Here is a 16,756-nt window from a genome sequence, read left to right on the forward strand (position 1 = left end):
TATTATCATAATGTTATTTAAAGTACTTTAATATAATTATTTTATTTAATTATTTATTTATTATAAAATTTTAGTAATAAAAAATATAAAATTATGTTATTTAAAGTACTTTAATTATTACTTTGTGATAACTAATGTTGCTTTATATACTTTAATTGTTAGCTTAGTTTTTTTTTTAAGAGGATTTAATTTTTTATTTTTATTTTTTTTATATCTAAATGCTTGACCTGGCAGTATTTTTTTATGTATACAAATATATTCTTATATCTATAACTGCTATCAGTAATATTAAAACTAATGATTGTAATAGTAATGTGTTTTTTATTATGTACAAAGTATATCTATAGTATACATTTTTTTATGTCAGGCAGGTCTAACAATATGTTTAGAACTTTTCTTTTGCACTTTTAATAAATTTGGATAATAAAATACAATCTCGTGTTTTTTTTTGTATGTGTTGGAAGGACTTCATTGGTTTTTAAAAATTGACTAAATCTTCTGATTTTGAATTTAATTTAGAATCATTATCTGAGTCTATGACAATAATATGCAGTAGATTTTAATAGTAACCTCTGGTACAGGCGCTCTGAAAAGTCTATTGCTCCTCTGTGTTTTTCCAAGTCCAGCTCTGGAGTCGATGACAGCTTATCCTGTTGCCGTCAGATGGGATGCCAGTGGATTCATCCTTAAACCACATTCCAACATCAAGCTCCACCTGCAACACACAAATACAAAAACAGTACATTATTCAAATATCCTATGCCATTACACTCTCAAAATAGAACTGTCGTAATTTGTTACAAAGTAGTTAGTTACTATAATTAAAATACTTACCCAGTAACAAAGTAAGGGATTATTATTCATTTTATGTAATTATATTACTGCTATTAGAAATATGATGGTATATCTGTATAATATAATAGAACAGATGCTAAATATTTCCATTTTTTGTTATACAAACAAATATTTTTTTTAATATTTAAGAATAATTCTACTAAACATTATGCATTTATAAAAAAGTTTGACCTTTAATTACTACTATTACATATGAATATTTTATTTATAGAACTGATATTACATATATTAATTTATATATTCCATTTGTTGAGGTTTATGGGGATTTTGAGTGAACCATAAAAAGTAATTTAATTTAAAAAGCAACTTAAATTTTAATAACAAACTTATTAAATGATCATTTCATGGTTCACTTTTATGCACAGTTAGGGTTGTTTGCTTTAATTTCAAAAGCACCACAGCATATGCAACGTGTCCTGACAGTTACTACTATTTGTTTTGATGACATCACCATGGGGGTTGTTCACTCGCAAAAGCAGTTCATTCATGGTTTGCTGAAACTCAATCAACCAATCAGGTGCTGTAATTGCCTACAGATCTAAAATGAAATTTGCACGCCGTACAGGTCGATCGCCATTCGCAGGGGTCAGCGTGGCCGGAGTGCAATGGCCAAGCCTCGCCCTGGGTGAACCACCTTCTTGATCATGGTATCTCCCCTGCCAGGTAAGTATGAGTTGCCGGGCGGCGCAAATGGCAGCCGCCGTTTTCTATCGGCCGTACTCCAGGGCGGTGATGCCCAGCCACCGAGCATGGGGAATGGGCCAGCAACCCCTGTCTCCTGACGGCGCTGTACTTGCAGCAGACGTGCCTGTGCCTGCAAACCACTCGCTAGTAACTGTGGCAACGCATGAAGAGTTTGAGCTTCCTCCAGATGCTTGCTTTGTGTTTTGTCATCAGTTGGGGCTGCCAACACATGGATTCCACCGGACGCACTCGACCTGGGGATAACAGACCCTCTATGGGGGGAGGGGAGGGGATCCTCCTGTTCTTTCTTTCTTTTCCTCCATCTGTTTTCTTTCTCTACAGATGCCGTTTTTCTCTGCTTAGTTTCTGATTTGGTCTATTTGGACATGTCGACCTCCTGCTTTGCTGCGGTTCGGACCGCCTTTGCCTAGAGCTCCGTGCTTTGCACTCTTGCCTTGTATGTTTTGTGTCCTGTTTTCTCACGTCAGCCTATCAGCACAGTGCTCAAACGACATAGCTTGAAGAAGACGAGGGGATCTACAAACGTTCCGCAAAAGAACTTCACTGACGAAAGCGGAAGCGCTAACGAAACAACCTCCCGCTGCAAGCACCTTACATTCCTGGGACGGGAAACCACCGACGGCTGGCTGCGAAATTGCCTCTGGTTCAGATTGGTTTAGAACCGTCCCTCTGCCCAAAAGGCCACAGACGTCTGCAAAAGATTGCAGTTCTTGAAACAAAGTTACCTCTGATCCGAGCAGAAGCGTTCGCTTACTTAATGGCAGATAAAATGATGACCTTTCACACGGTCTGCATTCGTTCCGTCAGTAACAGCGGCAGGCCGGTAAAAATAAAATTCTGACATTCCACAGGGCACACTCGCTTGGCGGACAAAAGCCACCGGGGGCTCTCTTTGCGTGTTCCTTCACCTGGTCAAACCGCTTTGAGGGGGGACCTTCGAGTAGTTTTCGGCGTCAGAACAGACTCTTCTAGCGACGGGTGGGCAGGCCTTCCACAGGCGCGCGCGGCTCTACTGGAGCAAAAGAGGCTTGGCAGAGGACGAGGAAGAGAGGGAAGCGCCGCTCCAGCGAGGGGGTGCTCGCTGCAGAGCCATTCGAGGAGAGCTGAGCTCCAGCGAGGGGGAGCATGAGCTGTCGCTCCTCCTCCTGTAAGCTGTTTTAATGCGTACACCAACCCCACCCCTAACCCTACCCCCAGTGACATCACTCGTAGAAGAAGTGCAAAAAAGGTGGAGCTCAAGCTTAAGCTCCCCCTCGCTGGAGCTCAGCTCTCCTCAAATGGCTCTGCAGCGAGCACCACTTGGCTCCAGCCGGGTCCGACGCTACCGCCTGAGCTCTGTCTTGAACCACTGTGCTCAGGGGAGAGCGCGAACGCAGTCCCCCACTACCAGAAATTATGCAGTCGAGATTCCCACATTTGGGGAAATTCGCAGGGGTCAGCGTGGCCGGAGTGCAATGGCCAAGCCTCGCCCTGGGTGAACCACCTTCTTGATCATGGTATCTCCCCTGCCAGGTAAGTATGAGTTGCCGGGCGGCGCAAATGGCAGCCGCCGTTTTCTATCGGCCGTACTCCAGGGCGGTGATGCCCAGCCACCGAGCATGGGGAATGGGCCAGCAACCCCTGTCTCCTGACGGCGCTGTACTTGCAGCAGACGTGCCTGTGCCTGCAAACCACTCGCTAGTAACTGTGGCAACGCATGAAGAGTTTGAGCTTCCTCCAGATGCTTGCTTTGTGTTTTGTCATCAGTTGGGGCTGCCAACACATGGATTCCACCGGACGCACTCGACCTGGGGATAACAGACCCTCTATGGGGGGAGGGGAGGGGATCCTCCTGTTCTTTCTTTCTTTTCCTCCATCTGTTTTCTTTCTCTACAGATGCCGTTTTTCTCTGCTTAGTTTCTGATTTGGTCTATTTGGACATGTCGACCTCCTGCTTTGCTGAGGTTCGGACCGCCTTTGCCTAGAGCTCCGTGCTTTGCACTCTTGCCTTGTATGTTTTGTGTCCTGTTTTCTCACGTCAGCCTATCAGCACAGTGCTCAAACGACATAGCTTGAAGAAGACGAGGGGATCTACAAACGTTCCGCAAAAGAACTTCACTGACGAAAGCGGAAGCGCTAACGAAACAACCTCCCGCTGCAAGCACCTTACATTCCTGGGACGGGAAACCACCGACGGCTGGCTGCGAAATTGCCTGTGGTTCAGATTGGTTTAGAACCGTCCCTCTGCCCAAAAGGCCACAGACGTCTGCAAAAGATTGCAGTTCTTGAAACAAAGTTACCTCTGATCCGAGCAGAAGCGTTCGCTTACTTAATGGCAGATAAAATGATGACCTTTCACACGGTCTGCATTCGTTCCGTCAGTAACAGCGGCAGGCCGGTAAAAATAAAATTCTGACATTCCACAGGGCACACTCGCTTGGCGGACAAAAGCCACCGGGGGCTCTCTTTGCGTGTTCCTTCACCTGGTCAAACCGCTTTGAGGGGGGACCTTTCGAGTAGTTTTCGGCGTCAGAACAGACTCTTCTAGCGACGGGTGGGCATGCCTTCCACAGGCGCGCGCGGCTCTACTGGAGCAAAAGAGGCTTGGCAGAGGACGAGGAAGAGAGGGAAGCGCCGCTCCAGCGAGGGGGTGCTCGCTGCAGAGCCATTCGAGGAGAGCTGAGCTCCAGCGAGGGGGAGCATGAGCTGTCGCTCCTCCTCCTGTAAGCTGTTTTAATGCGTACACCAACCCCACCCCTAACCCTACCCCCAGTGACATCACTCGTAGAAGAAGTGCAAAAGAAGGTGGAGCTCAGCTCTCCTCAAATGGCTCTGCAGCGAGCACCACTTGGCTCCAGCCAGGTCCGACGCTACCGCCTGAGCTCTGTCTTGAACCACTGTGCTCAGGGGAGAGCGCGAACGCAGTCCCCCACTACCAGAAATTATGCAGTCGAGATTCCCACATTTGGGGAATTCGCAGGGGTCAGCGTGGCCGGAGTGCAATGGCCAAGCCTCGCCCTGGGTGAACCACCTTCTTGATCACGGTATCTCCCCTGCCAAGTAAGTATGAGTTGCCGGGCGGCGCAAATGGCAGCCGCCGTTTTCTATCGGCCGTACTCCAGGGCGGTGATGCCCAGCCACCGAGCATGGGGAATGGGCCAGCAACCCCTGTCTCCTGACGGCGCTGTACTTGCAGCAGACGTGCCTGTGCCTGCAAACCACTCGCTAGTAACTGTGGCAACGCATGAAGAGTTTGAGCTTCCTCCAGATGCTTGCTTTGTGTTTTGTCATCAGTTGGGGCTGCCAACACATGGATTCCACCGGACGCACTCGATCTGGGGATAACAGACCCTCTATGGGGGGAGGGGAGGGGATCCTCCTGTTCTTTCTTTCTTTTCCTCCATCTGTTTTCTTTCTCTACAGATGCCGTTTTTCTCTGCTTAGTTTCTGATTTGGTCTATTTGGACATGTCGACCTCCTGCTTTGCTGCGGTTCGGACCGCCTTTGCCTAGAGCTCCGTGCTTTGCACTCTTGCCTTGTATGTTTTGTGTCCTGTTTTCTCACGTCAGCCTATCAGCACAGTGCTCAAACGACATAGCTTGAAGAAGACGACGGGATCTACAAACGTTCCGCAAAAGAACTTCACTGACGAAAGCGGAAGCGCTAACGAAACAACCTCCCGCTGCAAGCACCTTACATTCCTGGGACGGGAAACCACCGACGGCTGGCTGCGAAATTGCCTCTGGTTCAGATTGGTTTAGAACCGTCCCTCTGCCCAAAAGGCCACAGACGTCTGCAAAAGATTGCAGTTCTTGAAACAAAGTTACCTCTGATCCGAGCAGAAGCGTTCGCTTACTTAATGGCAGATAAAATGATGACCTTTCACACGGTCTGCATTCGTTCCGTCTGTAACAGCGGCAGGCCGGTAAAAATAAAATTCTGACATTCCACAGGGCACACTCGCTTGGCGGACAAAAGCCACCGGGGGCTCTCTTTGCGTGTTCCTTCACCTGGTCAAACCGCTTTGAGGGGGGACCTTTCGAGTAGTTTTCGGCGTCAGAACAGACTCTTCTAGCGACGGGTGGGCAGGCCTTCCACAGGCGCGCGCGGCTCTACTGGAGCAAAAGAGGCTTGGCAGAGGACGAGGAAGAGAGGGAAGCGCCACTCCAGCGTGGGGGTGCTCGCTGCAGAGCCATTCGAGGAGAGCTGAGCTCCAGCGAGGGGGAGCATGAGCTGTCGCTCCTCCTCCTGTAAGCTGTTTTAATGCGTACACCAACCCCACCCCTAACCCTACCCCCAGTGACATCACTCGTAGAAGTAGTGCAAAAAAAAGGTGGAGCTCAAGCTTAAGCTCCCCCTCGCTGGAGCTCAGCTCTCCTCAAATGGCTCTGCAGCGAGCACCACTTGGCTCCAGCCGGGTCCGACGCTACCGCCTGAGCTCTGTCTTGAACCACTGTGCTCAGGGGAGAGCGCGAACGCAGTCCCCCACTACCAGAAACTGTGCAGTCGAGATTCCCACATTTGGGGAATTCGCAGGGGTCAGCGTGGCCGGAGTGCAATGGCCAAGCCTTGCCCTGAGTGAACCACCTTCTTGATCATGGTATCTCCCCTGCCAAGTAAGTATGACTTGCCGGGCGGCGCAAATGGCAGCCGCCGTTTTCTATCGGCCGTACTCCAGGGCGGTGATGCCCAGCCACCGAGCATGGGGAATGGGCCAGCAACCCCTGTCTCCTGACGGCGCTGTACTTGCAGCAGACGTGCCTGTGCCTGCAAACCACTCGCTAGTAACTGTGGCAACGCATGAAGAGTTTGAGCTTCCTCCAGATGCTTGCTTTGTGTTTTGTCATCAGTTGGGGCTGCCAACACATGGATTCCACCGGACGCACTCGATCTGGGGATAACAGACCCTCTATGGGGGGAGGGGAGGGGATCCTCCTGTTCTTTCTTTCTTTTCCTCCATCTGTTTTCTTTCTCTACAGATGCCGTTTTTCTCTGCTTAGTTTCTGATTTGGTCTATTTGGACATGTCGACCTCCTGCTTTGCTGCGGTTCGGACCGCCTTTGCCTAGAGCTCCGTGCTTTGCACTCTTGCCTTGTATGTTTTGTGTCCTGTTTTCTCACGTCAGCCTATCAGCACAGTGCTCAAACGACATAGCTTGAAGAAGACAACGGGATCTACAAACGTTCCGCAAAAGAACTTCACTGACGAAAGCGGAAGCGCTAACGAAACAACCTCCCGCTGCAAGCACCTTACATTCCTGGGACGGGAAACCACCGACGGCTGGCTGCGAAATTGCCTCTGGTTCAGATTGGTTTAGAACCGTCCCTCTGCCCAAAAGGCCACAGACGTCTGCAAAAGATTGCAGTTCTTGAAACAAAGTTACCTCTGATCCGAGCAGAAGCGTTCGCTTACTTAATGGCAGATAAAATGATGACCTTTCACACGGTCTGCATTCGTTCCGTCAGTAACAGCGGCAGGCCGGTAAAAATAAAATTCTGACATTCCACAGGGCACACTCGCTTGGCGGACAAAAGCCACCGGGGGCTCTCTTTGCGTGTTCCTTCACCTGGTCAAACCGCTTTGAGGGGGGACCTTTCGAGTAGTTTTCGGCGTCAGAACAGACTCTTCTAGCGACGGGTGGGCAGGCCTTCCACAGGCGCGCGCGGCTCTACTGGAGCAAAAGAGGCTTGGCAGAGGACGAGGAAGAGAGGGAAGCGCCGCTCCAGCGAGGGGGTGCTCGCTGCAGAGCCATTCGAGGAGAGCTGAGCTCCAGCGAGGGGGAGCATGAGCTGTCGCTCCTCCTCCTGTAAGCTGTTTTAATGCGTACACCAACCCCACCCCTATCCCTACCCCCAGTGACATCACTCGTAGAAGAAGTGCAAAAAAAGTGGAGCTCAAGCTTAAGCTCCCCATCGCTGGAGCTCAGCTCTCCTCAAATGGCTCTGCAGCGAGCACCACTTGGCTCCAGCCGGGTCCGACACTACCGCCTGAGCTCTGTCTTGAACCACTGTGCTCAGGGGAGAGCGCGAACGCAGTCCCCCACTACCAGAAATTATGCAGTCGAGATACCCACATTTGGGGAGTTCGCAGAGGTTCTTTCTACAGTCGTGCAATGTGTACGGTGACCGTAGATATTGTCTACTGTCTGCGACCAATGAAAACAGCGGATTGTGAATCCAGCCGTCCAATCGCTGCAAGGGGGCGTCATCCTTTCGCTCTTCTCGCCGCAATCAAAGGATTCAAACTTTAGTTTGTTGCTTTTTCTGTTTTAAACAAATGTAAATGCATAAACACTGGATTTCTTCAGCTTAAATAACCTACAACCAGCATACAACGGCGTTGCTTTGAAGGTGAGTCCACATCTGTTGATTTTACTACTCAAATCATTGACTAAGCAGACATAAAGATTAATTTTGCTGTTGTAAACAGTCTAATTGTGTTTATCAAGCTTGAAAAACTTGCAATTGGTGTTCTATTGCGACGCAGTATTGTTGTTGATTGATAAAGATTAATTTTCGGATCGTGACAAGTTACAGTATGTACAGTAAACCGGTGTTTTAACGTGTATTTAGACATTCGGTGCGACGTACTGTTTATCCTGTTCCACCGTAACGTTCATCATGTCCCCGATTGACAAAAACAAACATAAATGACAAAACAACAATGTCTCGGACACAATATGCTTTTGTATGCTGTCTAAAAGTGAATTTACGTTTAACACAATATTTATAAACACAACGAATATATGAAAACGCTTGATTCATCGTCACTGATACTGTAAACATGACAAAACATTTAACAAAAGCTGATATCGATGTATGCATTTATGTAAATCAAATATAACAGTAAATATTCATGTAAAAGTCAAGACAAGTATACCTAAATATACTATTCATGGCCTTTAGCTGGTGATTATAACGTTCTATTCAAATGTTTAATGTTATTAATGTTTTTATAATGGGAAATAGTCATATCTTTAATGAGAGCACATACATAAACACCTTTGAACCACTAAAAATGTTTATAAACATGATAGGCAGCATTTTTAAAAAGCTTATTCAGCCCTGTGATTTTTAGTAATAAATACCTATGTAAACATTAACATGTGAGCTCCGTCTATGTTAATAAATCTTTATAGCATTTAGCTAGTAATTACAGCATTATATCATTTTATTATATTATTATTATGTTGCAATAATGTGAAATCATCCTAACTGCAACGATCAGCACATAAATGGGCACATTTATATCTCTGAAAACATTTATAAACATGACAGACAGCATTAAAAAAAAGCGATACCACCTTGTAGTCATTTATTCCATTAAATATTTATGTAAACATTAAGACATGTGCTTACATTAATTAACCATTCATGTTTTGATGTAATCAACCATTCATGTTCACTTTGATGCCTTTTAGCTTGAGATTACAACATTATATCATTCAAGTCAAGCATTATATTGTTTAAAGCATGCATTTATGTTTAATAATGTTAATAATGTGTTAGCATAAATTTCTAAATATATTTATGACTGCATGATATCATTCATAAGGCTTAAAACCCATCCAATATATGTGTTTTTTTCCAGAGACCTCCGAGATGGCATTGCCGACACTCCGGATTGTAAATCCATCTGCTCCTCTGGACCGTCAGCAAGCCATTTTACAGGCGTCAAAGGAGGCCCGTTTGTACAGGGAGAGAAAGCTTAGCTTTGCTCTCCCACCGGCACAGCTCCTGAACGAACATGCTGCATTTAATCATGCAGAAAGGCTCCTTCGAGCTGAAGGAACTTTGGCTCCATCACGGCAGCAGTGTTTGGGAAAGCTGGTGCTACCTTTTGGCCAGTATGCCAACGCCCCATTCCACTGGCTGGCAGAAAATGATGTGGGCTACATGAAGTTGTAAGCACATGCCATTTTGTGTTTTATAAATTTAAGAACTACTAAAATTAGATAATATAGTTAACTTTATATTATATATAATGTCTATATTTATACAGATGTTTTCAGTCTAGTTTATTTTGCTATTTATTTGCTGTGCAATTGTTCAAATGTGTTTGCAGTGTGATCGATAAGCACAGGGAGGAACTGGCCACGCAACCCAAAAAGATCCACAATGGCTGGATAAAGGACTGCTTGGCAGAATATGCAGAGAGCTTCCCTCAGCTGTCAGTAACCCTGGAAGCTAACGTCCACCGTGGCATCTACGGGCAGAAAGGGTTTGAACACTACACATTTCAGGAGATGTGGGAGCTGTACAGCCAGCGTGCTGCCTTGATGGACAGGCCTCAAGATTTTAGCAGCAATCAGAAAGACCTAATCCTCAGGGCACATAACTCTGTCACCCGCTGGCTGCACACTCCTGTTACACACATCAGCAGTGTGCAGATGAAGCGGTTTAGAAAATACATATATGACAAAAAGGACCAGGTAAGTCTTATGAAATACAAAGCATAAAACGTTATGTCACTTCTTATTTTTATTTGTACGTACAACATTTTGGATTAAATTGACATTTTAATGTTTTTTTTTTTTTTTTTTTACATAGAATTTAAAATGTACAGCTGATGTTCCTTCATGGTCAAGGTCAAAAGTGCCATCATCAAGAACCACATCAACATCAGCATCTGCTTCTACCTCTGCCAAGGCTGCCACCACCGCCACGGCTTTCACTTCTGCTACAGCTTCCACCACCGCTACGGCTTTAACCTCTGCTATGGCTGCCACCACCTCCATGGCCTTTACCTCTGCCATGGCTGCCACCACCTCCATGGCTCTCACCTCTGCCCTGGCTGCCACCACCTCCATGGCTTTCACCTCTGCTACGGCTGCCACCACTGCTACGGCCTCCACCTCTTACATGGCTGCCACCACTGCTACGGCCTCCACCTCTTACACGGCTGCCACTGCTACAGTTTTCACCTTTGCCATGGCTGCCAACACTGCTACGGCTTCAACATCTACTTTCACATCAGCTACCGCTTCCAAGTATGCCACCGCCATGTCTGCCACTGCTTCCATGTCCGCCTCCACGTCCTCCACCACCAAACACAAGGAGCCAGTGTCCTCAGCCATGAGTGACTCTTCTGTAAGTAAATATTCATGTTAAGTGCACAAATGAAAAGTGAATTGTTATTAAAGCAGTAAGATAATCTTTGTTCACATGTATTGCAGGTTGAACTTGAGGGTTGGGTGCGCTTGTGGGAAAACCCTAATGGCATTTCACCAGCTGACCTCTCGTGGGTGAAGGATGACACAGAAAGAGGGCTCTTCACCAACATTCAGGTCTACCAGGACAGTACAGGTGTGCTGAAGAGAAGGCGGGTAATGAAGTCGGACAGAATGTGGTTTTACCCCCCTGAACCTCCAGGCTACGTCAGCGGGACTGTGCCATCTCCAAACCTGTTCTTTCGGGGCCGCATCTTTGTCTGGAGACCAGTTGGGGTGTGGAGATATTCACTGAAGTGTCCCCGTGGTAAAGACTGTGTGGGTAGTGGAAACAAGGTGCACCTCTACAAGTCAGGATACCACACCAAGGTTTGTCTGTTTACATTTTGTATGATTTTTACAGCAATTAGTGCACTGCATCATATTTAGTTGCAATTAGTGCAACATATTGTACTTTTTTAAATGACAATTTTCAACAAATGTAAATTCATACACAGTTCAAATTACACAATGGTTTATCATGTTACAGGTTCGTTACATCTGTGATGTAGCCAACTGGTACACGATGCTGACTGAGGTCCTGTGCTGTGGGCCATGCACAAAGGAAGGCAGAAAAGGTGCTGGTGCCAAGGTGGGTCGTTGGTTGGCATGGCATCCTGAAATCCTTTGTCAGCTCAGTGAGGCTCACCAAGCCATGTTCCCTGCGATTTTAACACACAGGTAAGTAAACTGACAGGTGGCATATATTTAACATTTACCACAATAGCATCTGTTTTATCACACACTGATTATCACACTTTATAGGCGTGGTGTAGACAAGAGTGTGATCCGGCTTCTGCGGGATCGCACCGAAGGGAACACAATGATAAAAGTGTGGCGGCAGGTTCAGGAAAACCACGTGGAGGATTATCTCCACAGAAAGGACCTGTACACAACCCTCCTGATGACCCTGGTAAAACCCGGAGCGATTGTGTCAGCCTTTAGACACCAGTTTGAGGCTCCACCTCCTCAAAGAGAGATGCCTTCTGCTCACCTGCTTCGCCACGCCTTCCTTCTCGCTGAGGCCGAAAATGTGCAGGACTACAGAAGCCAGATTCTGTCCACTTTTGGCACAGTGCTGAAAATGGACTCTACTAAAAAGGTAAATACAGCAATATAGAACATTGTTAAAAATTTATATATTTTTTTCATTAACTTACAATTATGTTGTTCCAACACCTGCATGACACTTGAGTGGTTAACAAAAACATATAGAGTAGAATGACAGGTTTTGTCACTGTTCATTTACACTGTAAAAAATTGCTGTTAAAAAACGGTCAGATTCTACAGTAAAATAATGTTTTTTCACTAAAACAGTAATATTCTGTTAAAAACAGTGCTTTCTGGGTAACATTTTTGTTTTCGAGAAAGTAACCAACTGCAGAAAACTGTGAGCTAACAGAGTTCAGATTCGATGTTTTGAAGTCTGTGTTTGAAATCACGCTTTGTGCCCTTGTTCACTATTTCATACACTAGTTAACTAATATAGTTCACCTGACAGTTTTAATGAACACTAATGAGTGAATTCAGACACTGATGAACACCTGCTGTTAATAATTACAATTACTGAAGAAAATAAACAAGAAACACAAACAGTGACTTGAGTTACAACATTAAATAAAATCAAATAAAATAAAACAGCTTCAGTCTCAGCAGAGGATCATTAAACAACTCCACAAACAACAGCAGACACACACTTATTACTGACTGATTTAACTTCCATACTATTCTCATTGAGATCCAACAGAAATTAAGGTGGTTTTTGTGTCACCGTAATGGAGTGAGGGGCTGATTTAGTTGGGCTCTTCACCCTTGTACTCATTTAAGAAGACTTTTAAACTGCTGTAATACAGAGTTTACAAAACGTTTGTACTACAGCATTAAAGTTGGGAAGTCAATAAATAGAGAAATCTATTTGTCTGAAATTAGTTCTAATAAATGTTTTGGTATAAATCTGGAAGAAGGGCCTCATGCAATAAATTTTATGCTTAGCTGCAGGTATTAATTTAATTAATGAGAAGTGGAAACAGAAAAGATACCTCTGTAATTACTTAACAGTTAAGAAATAACATACAAAAACAGTTCAGTTATGACAACTGCACACTCAGACCTCATGAATCTGACCTTGTATCTCAACAATGGTAACATCTCAAATGTTTCATGCTGCAGTGCATGCTGGGAGTGGCACTGTACAAATATCCCAGCATGCATTGCGGTATAAATAAATGTTGTATAATGGTCTAACGGTTTTCTTTATTTGTGTTTGATTCTGCTGTTGTTTATGTTTAGACTTTCAGTTGCCTGTTTGTGAGTTAAACTGTTAATTTTGTTAGTTGTCACCATTATTGAGGTTCATATGCTGATTATTGATGTCTGTTTGAGTGCGATTTACACCATAGAGCAGTGTTATTGTCCAAGATATTCTTAAAAACTTCCAGAAATCATTGCCATATATAGACATATAATGTAAACTATAGATTTAACATTGAATAGGAGCAGTAAATTTCATTATACTAAATGAGAACAGACTCTGCCATTTAATAGCAACATGAACATCACCAGATCTAATTTAGGTTTTTGGCTGGCTTGCCACAACAAAGGAGCTTTTTAAACAAAGTTTTTAAAAATTGCAGCAGCCAAGATATATAAATGTTAAAAATGACAGGGCTAAGAGCCCAACTAAAGTAAACTCTGTTCTCCATGATGGTGACGTAAAACTTTCAGTTTTTCTCAAGAAGAACTTTAGTAGATGTTATACAAAAATACATGTATTAAGTAATAAGTGTAGCTGGTGATGATGTTTGTAGAGTTGTTTAATCATCCGCTGATCATTTCAATGATTTAATCATTTGTTGTTCTTCAGGTTATTTCATTATAAAGCTGTGACTAAAGTTTTGTATGTTCTGTTCTTGTTTTTTTCCTTCAGTATTTCTTCATTTATTCATTGTTAATCCTCAATTATCATTTAATTAGTAAGTTAATTAATTAATTCACTTCAGCTTTGCTCCATGTTTCTTGAACACTCAGTAGTGTGGAAACTTCAATTAAAACTGAAGTATATGCTCTGGGGTTTAAAGGGTTAAAGGTGTGAGAGGTAAAAACACAGTGTAAAATGTATTTTAACAGTAATATACTGTTAATTTAAACTACGGAAATCGACTGTAAAAAAACAGTAGATTGCTGGCAACCACAGCTGCCAGTAGATTACTGTTAAATCAAGGAAAAAACAGTATTTTACTGTAAAACCTGAAGCTAATTTCTTCTGTCTGTCACCGTTGTGGAGGAGAGTAGAGCCAGTGTATGAGTTAAAGATGAACAATGAACTGCTGATGTTATTCTGCATGTTTCTCTATTTAAAGATAGCGGCTGTTTAGTTGCTGATGCAGTCAGAATCTCTCTGGTGATTCCAGATTTACATGTATGTGTGCTGTTGTGAAAAATAAGACATTAGAGTTAAACCGAACTTTTCTAATTAACTAAAATAAGTTATCATTATAAGTATGCTTCTAAGCATATATAGCACATTACTTCATAAACTCATTCAGCAGTTGACCAAGTTGAGGCAGTTGCTTTCAGTGAGCAAAATGAGTTCACTTGAGTATTGTGTAAATCAATGTAGTCCATGTATTTTTACAGCAACATACTGTAAAATAACAGTACATTGCTGGCAACTGCAGCTGCCAGTATTTTACTGTTTTTTAACGGGACAATTTTTAACAGTGTACCATACGTCCCACCGCCGTTCGCAGGGGTCAGCGTGGCCGGAGTGCAATGGCCAAGCCTCGCCCTGGGTGAACCACCTTCTTGATCATGGTATCTCCCCTGCCAGGTAAGTATGAGTTGCCGGGCGGCGCAAATGGCAGCCGCCGTTTTCTATCGGCCGTACTCCAGGGCGGTGATGCCCAGCCACCGAGCATGGGGAATGGGCCAGCAACCCCTGTCTCCTGACGGCGCTGTACTTGCAGCAGACGTGCCTGTGCCTGCAAACCACTCGCTAGTAACTGTGGCAACGCATGAAGAGTTTGAGCTTCCTCCAGATGCTTGCTTTGGGTTTTGTCATCAGTTGGGGCTGCCAACACATGGATTCCACCGGACGCACTCGATCTGGGGATAACAGACCCGCTATGGGGGGAGGGGAGGGGATCCTCCTGTTCTTTCTTTCTTTTCCTCCATCTGTTTTCTTTCTCTACAGATGCCGTTTTTCTCTGCTTAGTTTCTGATTTGGTCTATTTGGACATGTCGACCTCCTGCTTTGCTGCGGTTCGGACCGCCTTAGCCTAGAGCTCCGTGCTTTGCACTCTTGCCTTGTACGTTTTGTGTCCTGTTTTCTCACGTCAGCCTATCAGCACAGTGCTCAAACGACATAGCTTGAAGAAGACGACGGGATCTACAAACGTTCCGCAAAAGAACTTCACTGACGAAAGCGGAAGCGCTAACGAAACAACCTCCCGCTGCAAGCACCTTACATTCCTGGGACGGGAAACCACCGACGGCTGGCTGCGAAATTGCCTCTGGTTCAGATTGGTTTAGAACCGTCCCTCTGCCCAAAACGCCACAGACGTCTGCAAAAGATTGCAGTTCTTGAAACAAAGTTACCTCTGATCCGAGCCGAAGCGTTCGCTTACTTAATGGCAGATAAAATGATGACCTTTCACACGGTCTGCATTCGTTCCGTCAGTAACAGCGGCAGGCCGGTAAAAATACAATTCTGACATTCCACAGGGCACACTCGCTTGGCGGACAAAAGCCACCGGGGGCTCTCTTTGCGTGTTCCTTCACCTGGTCAAACCGCTTTGAGGGGGGACCTTTCGAGTAGCTTTCGGCGTCAGAACAGGCTCTTCTAGCGACGGGTGGGCAGGCCTTCCACAGGCGCGCGCGCGGCTCTACTGGAGCAAAAGAGGCTTGGCAAAGGACGAGGAAGAGAGGGAAGCGCCGCTCCAGCGAGAGGGTGCTCGCTGCAGAGCCATTTGAGGAGAGCTGAGCTCCAGCGAGGGGGAGCATGAGCTGTCGCTCCTCCTCCTGTAAGCTGTTTTAATGCGTACACCAACCCCGCCCCTAACCCTACCCCCAGTGACATCACTCGTAGAAGAAGTGCAAAAAAGGTGGAGCTCAAGCTTAAGCTCCCCCTCGCTGGAGCTCAGCTCTCCTCAAATGGCTCTGCAGCGAGCACCACTTGGCTCCAGCCGGGTCCGACGCTACCGCCTGAACTCTGTCTTGAACCACTGTGCTCAGGGGAGAGCGCGAACGCAGTCCCCCACTACCAGAAATTATGCAGTCGAGATTCCCACATTTGGGGAATTCGCAGGGGTCAGCGTGGCCGGAGTGCAATGGCCAAGCCTCGCCCTGGGTGAACCACCTTCTTGATCATGGTATCTCCCCTGCCAGGTAAGTATGAGTTGCCGGGCGGCGCAAATGGCAGCCGCCGTTTTCTATCGGCCGTACTCCAGGGCGGTGATGCCCAGCCACCGAGCATGGGGAATGGGCCAGCAACCCCTGTCTCCTGACGGCGCTGTACTTGCAGCAGACGTGCCTGTGCCTGCAAACCACTCGCTAGTAACTGTGGCAACGCATGAAGAGTTTGAGCTTCCTCCAGATGCTTGCTTTGGGTTTTGTCATCAGTTGGGGCTGCCAACACATGGATTCCACCGGACGCACTCGATCTGGGGATAACAGACCCGCTATGGGGGGAGGGGAGGGGATCCTCCTGTTCTTTCTTTCTTTTCCTCCATCTGTTTTCTTTCTCTACAGATGCCGTTTTTCTCTGCTTAGTTTCTGATTTGGTCTATTTGGACATGTCGACCTCCTGCTTTGCTGCGGTTCGGACCGCCTTAGCCTAGAGCTCCGTGCTTTGCACTCTTGCCTTGTACGTTTTGTGTCCTGTTTTCTCACGTCAGCCTATCAGCACAGTGCTCAAACGACATAGCTTGAAGAAGACGACGGGATCTACAAACGTTCCGCAAAAGAACTTCACTGACGAAAGCGGAAGCGCTAACGAAACAACCTCCCGCT

The 16,756-nt window shown here is 45.7% G+C and overlaps 2 protein-coding genes, 4 non-coding genes and 2 pseudogenes across 6 annotated transcripts in view; 1 reads left to right on the top strand and 7 right to left on the bottom strand.

Annotated features, from left to right (window-relative positions):
- The window catches only part of LOC110439461 (uncharacterized), a 1,085,403-nt gene that overhangs the window by 683,508 nt on the left and 385,139 nt on the right, over positions 1 to 16,756 (bottom strand). The gene's annotated exons all lie outside the window — the stretch shown is intronic.
- On the bottom strand, positions 1,375 to 1,526 carry LOC137494489 (U1 spliceosomal RNA; annotated as a pseudogene).
- LOC137494390 (U1 spliceosomal RNA) lies at positions 2,916 to 3,080 on the bottom strand. Its single transcript, XR_011014350.1, has one exon. It is a non-coding gene; the product is annotated as a U1 spliceosomal RNA (small nuclear RNA).
- LOC137494393 (U1 spliceosomal RNA) lies at positions 4,444 to 4,607 on the bottom strand. Its single transcript, XR_011014353.1, has one exon. It is a non-coding gene; the product is annotated as a U1 spliceosomal RNA (small nuclear RNA).
- On the bottom strand, positions 6,000 to 6,163 carry LOC141384164 (U1 spliceosomal RNA). Its single transcript, XR_012405220.1, has one exon. It is a non-coding gene; the product is annotated as a U1 spliceosomal RNA (small nuclear RNA).
- On the top strand, positions 7,746 to 11,867 carry LOC141381527 (uncharacterized). Its single transcript, XM_073946748.1, has 7 exons — positions 7,746 to 7,889; positions 9,130 to 9,442; positions 9,604 to 9,970; positions 10,089 to 10,628; positions 10,715 to 11,077; positions 11,238 to 11,428; positions 11,513 to 11,867. Exons 2-7 carry the CDS (start codon positions 9,141 to 9,143, stop codon positions 11,865 to 11,867), a joined length of 2,118 nt encoding a protein of 705 aa, XP_073802849.1. The 5' UTR covers positions 7,746 to 7,889; positions 9,130 to 9,140.
- On the bottom strand, positions 14,438 to 14,584 carry LOC137494497 (U1 spliceosomal RNA; annotated as a pseudogene).
- Positions 15,977 to 16,140, bottom strand: LOC137494255 (U1 spliceosomal RNA). The gene has a single exon (XR_011014215.1). It is a non-coding gene; the product is annotated as a U1 spliceosomal RNA (small nuclear RNA).

This window comes from Danio rerio, chromosome 4 (genome assembly GCF_049306965.1).
Source record: "Danio rerio strain Tuebingen ecotype United States chromosome 4, GRCz12tu, whole genome shotgun sequence".
In the NCBI taxonomy this organism is placed as follows: Eukaryota; Metazoa; Chordata; class Actinopteri; order Cypriniformes; family Danionidae; genus Danio; species Danio rerio.

Bases quoted from the DNA above. Each gene is read 5' to 3' on its own strand.
- LOC141381527 (XM_073946748.1), top strand. From the start codon at position 9,141: ATGGCATTGCCGACACTCCGGATTGTAAATCCATCTGCTCCTCTGGAC. The intron at 9,971-10,088 runs GTAAGTCTTATG...TTTTTTACATAG, and splicing joins TATATGACAAAAAGGACCAG to AATTTAAAATGTACAGCTGA. The intron at 11,078-11,237 runs GTTTGTCTGTTT...ATCATGTTACAG, and splicing joins AGTCAGGATACCACACCAAG to GTTCGTTACATCTGTGATGT.